Source organism: Erinaceus europaeus, chromosome 16 (assembly GCF_950295315.1).
Source record: "Erinaceus europaeus chromosome 16, mEriEur2.1, whole genome shotgun sequence".
In the NCBI taxonomy this organism is placed as follows: Eukaryota; Metazoa; Chordata; class Mammalia; order Eulipotyphla; family Erinaceidae; genus Erinaceus; species Erinaceus europaeus.
The window spans coordinates 57,340,319-57,348,579 of NC_080177.1; the positions used below are offsets into that span (position 1 = coordinate 57,340,319).

General features: G+C 37.6%; 1 protein-coding gene across 1 annotated transcript; it reads right to left on the bottom strand.

The window, feature by feature from the left end:
* Nucleotides 1-6,572: 6,572 nt before the first annotated feature.
* LOC103112302 (olfactory receptor 11G2-like) lies at nucleotides 6,573-7,937 on the bottom strand. The gene has a single exon (XM_007521706.2). It carries the CDS (start codon nucleotides 7,935-7,937, stop codon nucleotides 6,969-6,971), a length of 969 nt encoding a protein of 322 aa, XP_007521768.1. The 3' UTR covers nucleotides 6,573-6,968.
* Between the last annotated feature and the right edge of the window lie 324 nt (nucleotides 7,938-8,261).

Here is an 8,261-nt window from a genome sequence, read left to right on the forward strand (position 1 = left end):
TTTTTTGTTGCTATAGTAAAAGGAATTGATTTCTGGATTTCAGTTTCTTCTAACTTAGTGTTTGCATAGAGGAATGCCACTGACTTTTGAATGTTAATTTTGTAGCCTGACACCTTACTGTATTGCCTGATGATTTCCAAAAGCTTCTTACTGGATTCCTTAGGTTTTTCTATGTATACTATCATGTCACCTGCAAATAGGGAGAGTTTGACTTCTTCTCTTCCAATCTGTATGCCTTGAATTCCTTGCTCCTGCCTCATTGTTATGGCAAGAACTTGCAACACTATGTTGAATAGTAATGGTGATAGTGGGCAGCCCTGTCCAGTACCTGATCTGAGGGGAAATGCTTCCAATTTTTCACCATTGAGTATGATGTTAGCTGTAGTTTTGCTATATATAAACTCCACTATCTTGAGGAATTTTCCATCTATTCCCATTTTTTGTAGTGTTTTGATCATAAAGGGATGTTGTATTTTGTCAAAGGCTTTCTCTGCATCTATTGATATAACCATGTGGTTTTTGTTGATGTGGTGGATCACGTTGATTGATTTACATATATTAAACCAAACTTGCATGCCTGGGATAAACCCCACTTGGTCATAAAGAATAATCTTTTGAATATACTGCTGTATCCGGTTGGCTAGAACTTTGTTCAATATTTTCACATCTATGTTCATCAGAGATACTGGTCTGTAGTTTTCTTTTTTGGTTGTGTCCCTGTCTGCTTTTGGTATCAGAGTGATGTTGGCTTCATAGAAGCTGGCAGGTAGTATTCCAGTGTCTTCAGTCTTCTGGAAGACTTTTAAAAGTAGAGGTATTTGTTCTTCTTGGAAGGTTTTGTAGAATTCATTTGTAAAACCATCTGGTCTAGGACTTTTATTTTGGGGAAGGTTTTTGATAACTGTTTCAATTTCATTAGCTGTGATGAGTCTGTTCATGTTATCTACTTCCTCTTTACTTAATTTTGGAAGTTCGTAGGTATCTAGGAAATTGTACCTTTCTTCTAGGTTCTCTAGCTGGTGGAATATAGTTATTCATAGAAGCCTTGCATGATATGTTGAATTTCTGCAGTGTCTGTTGTGATATCCCCTCTTTCCTTTATGATCTTATTTAGTGTCTTTTCCCTTTTTTGTTTTGTGAGTCTGGCTAAAGGTTTGTTGACTTTGTTCACTCTTTAAAAGAACAAACATTTACTTTCGTTGATCTTTTGTATGGTATTCTTATTTTCAATGTTATTGATTTCTGCCCTAACTTCAGTGATTTCTGTTCTTCTGGTTGCTTTAGGGTTCCTTTGTTCTTCTTCTTCTAGGTCTTTAAGATGTGCAATCAGGCTGTCTATTTGTACTTTTTCTTGTTTCCTAATGTGTGCTTGTATGGGTATGAACTTCCCTCTCAGTACTGCCTTAGCTGTGTCCCAAATATTTTGATAGCTTGTGTCTTCATTTTCATTGAAAGCTTGAAACAATTTGATTTCTTCCTTTATTTCCTCTTTGACCCAGTAGTTGTTAAGTAGTGTACTGTTGGGAGTCGGGCTGTAGCGCAGCGGGTTAAGCGCAGGTGGCGCAAAGCACAAGGACTGGCATAAGGATCCCAGTTCGAACCCTGGCTCCCCACCTGCAGAGGAGTCGCTTAACAGGCGGTGAAGCAGGTCTGCAGGTGTCTATCTTTCTCTCCTCCTCTCTGTCTTCCCCTCCTCTCTCCATTTCTCTCTGTCCTATCCAACAATGATGACAACAACAATAATAACTACAACAATAAAACAACAAGGGCAACAAAAGGGAATAAATAAATAAAATAAATTAAAAAAATAAAAAAAGAAATACCAATTAGATAAACCTTTAAAAAAAAAAGTAGTGTACTGTTGAGCTTCCAAATTTTGGGACTATTACTAATCTTTTATTGGTTGTTAAGTGTTAGTTTAATTCCACTGTAGTCTGAGAAGATGCTTGGGATGATTTCAATGCTCCTGAATTAGCTGATGCTGTCTTTGTGGCCTAACATATCCTTGAGAATGACTCATGTGGATTTGAGTAAAATGTGTATTCCAGTTTCTTGGGATGAATGACCCTGAAAATGTTCAGTAGTTCTAGTTTATGTATCTCCTCATTTAGCTCCCTCATGTCTTTATTGATTTTCTGCCTGGATGATCTGTCAAGTTGAGAGAGTGGGGTGTTGAAGTCCCCTACTATGATTGTGTTGCTGTTAATATATTGCTGTAGCTGTTTTAGTAGACGTTTGATGTATTTAGATGGCTTCTCATTGGGTGCATTGATGTTAATAATTGCTAAGTCCTCTTGATTAACTGATCCACTGAGCATTAAGTAGTGTCCATCCCTATCTTTTAAAATTTTATTTATTTTAAAGTCTATCATGTCCGATATGAGAATAGCTGTTCCTGCCCTTTTTTGTGGGCCATTGGCTTGTATTACAGTTTTCCATCCTTTCACTTTGAGTCTGTGTTTATCTTGTTGAGTTAGGTGGGTTTCATGTAGACAGCATATTGTTGGGTTGTGTTTTCTCATCCATCTTCCTACTCTGTGTCTTTTAATAGGTGAATTCGGGCCATTGACATTTATTGATATGAAAGACTGAAGATATATTTTAACGCCATTCTTGTAGAGTTTTAGAGTGTTCTGATATATGGAATATTTATGGTGTCTGACTGTTTATAGGAGAACTTTCAGAACTTTTTTCAAGGCAGGCTTGGTGATAGTTGATTCTTTCAACTGTTGTGTGTCTGAGAAGGTTTTATGTTTCTATCTAGTCTGAATGACAGTCTAGCAGGATACAGTAATCTTGGTTGAAAGCCTTTCTCCTTGAGCATGCGATAGATATCTTGCCATTCTCTTCTGGCCTGTAGTGTTTGTGTAGAGAAGTCTACTGCTAATCTTATGTGTTTTCCTCTGTAGGTGATTCTTTTTTTTTCTCTTGCAGACTTCAGGATCCTTTCTTTATCCTTATTCCTTTCCATTCTAAATAGGATATGTTTTTGTGTCTTTAAGTCTGGGTTAATTCTGTTTGGGATCCTTCAGGCTTCTTGAACCTTTATGTCTTTGATGTTGTCTAGACTAGAAAAGTTCTCAGCTATTATGCCCTGAAGAATGCTTTCTTTCCCTCCCTCTCTTTCTTCCTCTGGTAAGCCAATAATACATATATTATTTCTTTTTAAGTCATCCCATAGATCTCTGTTGTTGTTTTCAGTATCTCTTAATCTCTTTTTGAGATCTCTTCTTTTTTAGTTGTCTCTAATTCATCCTCAATCTTGCTAATTCTGTCTTCAGCCTCATTAATTCTATTCTCTCTGCCCTCTAATGTTTTCTGGAGTTCATCTATTTTGTTACCCTGTTCTGATACTGTTTTATCTTGCTCAGCTAGTTGTGGTCTTAGCTCAGCTATTTCAGCTTTCAGCTCTCTAATAAACTTGATATAATTAGTGTTTTCTTCCAGGGTCTCATTTGTTGTTTCTGCATTTTGATGACAATTATTTCAAACTCTTTACTCACTCCTGTGATTATTTCCTTAACTGGTGTTTTGGTGTTGACCTCATTATTTTGTGCTTCATCCTTTGGGGGGCTTTTAGCTGGACCCTTGTCCTGGTTAATTTCTCCAGTATTTCTTCTTGTTGGTTTAACCATTTTATATAGTATATTATGAGCTCCCTATCTCAGTACTTTTCAAATTACTGATCACTATTGCCTGCATTGACTTGTGTCTAAGTAAGGTAATTAAAGGGTTCACAGCTGTGGAAATTGACAGTTGTTTCAATATTATTTTAATCCCTTAGTTTAGCTCAGTGGCTTAAAAACCTCTTTTGTGCTTTTTCTTCCCTGTAGGCTATGGGAGCCTGAGGGCTTTTAAACTATAAGTAGGCTTCTTAGCTTAATCAATGATTGCTGACCAACAGATAAAGCTGGGTGGGGCAGAGATAATCCAGTGGTTATGCCAAGAGACTCTCACAGCCCCACTGATAGGCCATTGAGGTATAGATCTTCTCCTGAGTTTCCTGCTTAGTTTTCTGTCCCCCAGTGTCAGCACTGGGCCTCCCTATCACTGCTCCAGCTTCTGAGGGCAGCAGCAATGGAGATTCACAGTTACATTTGGTGAGTCTTAGGGGAGTCCCCTCCTACCTTCAGCAGTATTTTTGTTAGTGAAACAGACTGGAGGTGGTTTCTCAACTAGTAAACTGCCAGACTATTGCCAGCCACTTAATCTCTCTTTAGGCTCCTTCCTGTCCATGAGCCACATGTGTTTGCACTCACTGGTGATTTGGTGGGTTCCTGAAGTCGTCCCAGGTGGTTTCCTTTGGTATTCCTAGTTGACCCAGGAGAGGAGAGGAGAGAAACACAGCTGATGCTGCTGCGTAGCACCTCCTATTCATAGCTTCTTATGTAATATCTTGTTATACAATTGTATATTCAGGCCAAGAAAGCCGTACTTACAACTGTTCTATCACTATTGTTTCTAAGGATGAATTCCATGCTTTTTTTTTTTTTTTTTTTTTCCCCCAGAGCACTGCTCATTTCTGTCTTATGGTCATATTGGGTGTTGAACCTGGGAGTTCAGAGCCTCAGACATAAAAATCTTTTTGCATAGCCATTATACTATCTCCTTGTAAATAAAATTTTAACTAGCTTCTCTTTTGTGTATATAGAGTTAATCACTGTGGTCAGGTGGTGGCACATCTGGTTAAGGAGATTTTTATTTAAATATGTAGACACACACACACATATATTTTAAATTTTATTTCAGTGAATATATCTTCAGCCTCCCTAGATTGATTTATTAAAATTTCAAGCTTAATAACTCCTTAAAATGTAAAGGACCTTGCTTTCTAAGATATTTTCCTAAAGGAAATGGATTGTTTTTTGCTAGTGATTTTTTTTTATTCTCCAAAACAAAATTTTATAAAAGGAGCTATGTTCTACATTGTTTTGGAAATTTCTTTGATATCTTGATGGAATACAGTTGGATTCCCATATCTGCTTGTGGATTCAAATTATTTGTCATGCATTTTCATCACTTGCTTTTCATAAACACAATCTGGCTTCACAAAGACTTGGAAAAGGGAGCATTGCAGCAAGATTTTCTAATAGTTGTGTATATTTTTTTCTCATATGTTGTAGCTCAAAAATATTTTTCTTTTTTTAGTTTTTGATATGCTACTTTTGTCAATTGATTTTTGACCCAACTTTGATTTCTGGTATAAAATCTATTTGATCATTTTTTTTTTGTATAAAGACAGAAGTTGAGAAGGAGGGCATGGGAGAGGGGGAGAGACACCTGCATAACTGCTTCACCACTTGTGAAGTTTCCCACACTGCAGGTGGAGACCACAGTGCTTGAACCCAGGTCCTAGTAACCTGCAACATGTGCATTCTACAGGTGTGCCACTGCCTTGCCCTGATACTGTTTTTTTTTTTTTTATATATATATATATTCCGTATATACCTGTAGATTTGCTCTGGTCTCTTAGTAATAATTTCATGTCTATGTTCTTGAGGGGAAATTAATGGTAATAGGGAGTATTATAACTGCTACAATGGAAGGCACTACCATTGGATTCTCTGTACCTGTTCTAAGAGAGGAGAAAGCAGTTCTGGGGATTGAATTGGGGACTTCATGTTTGCAAAGCATGTACTCTACCTATTGAACCACCTCTAGTTGCCTTATATCTATTTTGAAAATAGTATTATTATACTTTCCCACCAAATTGTATGTATTTACATAGTTGTTAGAGATAGTTAAGTTGTATCTCAAATTTTTATCCTATTTAAAAATTATCAATCACAACAATAAGTGGAAATGCCAAAGACATTTTCCATGCTACAACCCAGTCTCTTCCTCCCTCTATAACATTAGCAAACTATATGGGGGGGGCAGACAAGTGAAAAAAAATAACAGCATGGATAAGTTTTGAGCCCCCCAGAGGAAAATTAGTGTTAGTGTTATAAGCTCTTTAAATTTACCATTGCACTAGATTAACCTAACTTTTTGTCCCATATAGTTTCCCAGAAATTGTTGAACTACTTAATTTGTTTATGTGACATATATGTATATATTTATTTTTTAAACTTTATTAGTGATTTAATATTGATTTACAATATTACATGTCAACAGGGGTATAATTCTACACCATTTCCAACACCAGAGTTCTAAAACTCCAATCTCTCCATTGCAAGCCACAGCAGTTTTCCTAAGGTTGCAGACATGGGTTAACTGTCATCTCTACAACTATCTGTCTACGTTTGTACATAATTGTCCCCCGTTTCTTCCAGGTCCAGTCCTCTATTCCCCTCTAAGCCACACATAACCCCATTACTACATCCAAATGTTCCTCTCATTTTCCTCTCTCCAGTTCCTGATGGAGCTGGAGTTTAGAGCCCTCTTATTTTCTTCCTCCTATCACTTTCCCCACTGGGAGAATAGATCAGAATAGTTTTTGGGATGCATAAGGTAGGAGCTCTGGCTTCTGTAATTACTTCCCTGCTGGACATGGCTTTGGTAGGTTGATCCATACCTCCAACCTGTTTATATATTTCCCTAGGAGGGTACAGCTCTGGAGAGGTGAGGTTCTAAGACACATCGGTGAGGTTGTCTGCCCACTGAAGTCAGGATGGAATCATGATAGCAACTGCAACTTGATGTCTGGTAAAGACAATTATTTTTTCAGAACTTAAAAGTACTTTCTTTCCAGTACTTTCTTTCCAGTTCAGAAAATCCTCTCAACCAAGGCTTTTTTTTTTTTTTTTTAATGGAAGGGGCCCCCGTTGCCATTGCACCACCCCTGTGGTTTAAATGATGTTTCCACGGTTAAAACCAATATTGTACAAGTTATTAATGTTATGAGTAGAGGTTTGTATGGCAAGAGTTCTCGAGTAGCAGTTTATTAATAAAACTAAAAATTTGTAAAGCAAAATGCTACACTAATTAACATGAGCTGCACTTTAGAGATGGAGTCTGACTCTCATTTATATCTTATGAAGACTTTGTTCAACACTGAAGATTTTCCGCAGAGCAGCCTTCATTTCTTTGTTTCTGAGGCTATATATTAGAGGATTGCAGAGGGGTGTTACCACAGAATAAAACAAGGTAATTAGTTTTTGCATTTTCTCTGGGTGTCCTGACCCAGGACTAACATACATCATGTTAACAGGACCATAAAACAGTGTCACAACTGTCAAATGAGAAGCACAAGTGGAGAAAGCCTTGTGTTTACTTGCTGTTGAAGGCATCTTTAGCACAGCTAGGATCACCAGAGCATAGGAACAAAGAACAAAGAGGAAGGTACCAGTGATGAAAATAACATTGAAAGTTGAGTAAAGGAACTGAGTGATGGTGTCTTCAGAGCAGGACAGCATCATCAAAGGGACAGGATCACACAAAAAGTGGTCTATGATATTTGGGCCACAATATGGTAGTTTTGAAATGAGGATGACTGGGGATAAATAGACAATGAACCCAAATGACCACCCAGAGATGACAAGACCAGTGTACATCTGCTTAGTCATAATGTGTGGGTAATGCAGAGGTCGGCAGATGGCCAAGTACCTGTCAAAGGCCATGGCACAAAGGAAGAAGCACTCATCATATCCAAAAGAGAAGAAGAAGTAGAACTGTGCAAAACAACTTAGAAAGGAGATGGACTTGCTTGTGGACAGGAAGTTGGCCAACATGTTTGGAACGGTTGTACTGACATAACACATTTCCAGGAGAGAGAAATTTCCCAGGAGGATGTACATGGGGGTGTGAAGGCGCCTGTCTAACAGCACAGCACAGGCAATGAGTGCATTGCCTGTCAGGGTCAGGATGTATGTTGTTGAGAAGAGCCCAAAGTAGAGGAGCTGCATTTCTGGACTGGAAGGAAAGCCCAGGAGGATAAAGTGAGTGATGGTGGTAGTGTTTTCTCTGTTGGATGTATTCATTTGCCTGTAAGACATGGAAATGATCTTAGTTAATGCACTTTTGTGGATTATGCTGTTTCTTCCCCAAAACACTAAATTCATTTATTAGCTCCTGCTTTTTCTGAAAGTAATAAGCTTGCATAATCACTGAGACTATGACTTTCTTGACTATTCCTCTGGATATATATTATTTGAATGACACAATAGTAGAATAGAGTAAAATATGGCTAGGAGACAAGCTTTTACTTTTCTAATCATAGACTAGTTACTAGGATTGTACACTTTTGTGATTCTGATAAATTTAGTTTAATATTTTCTTTTATCTCTTTGCCTGCACTATTGATACATTATTGCACATAT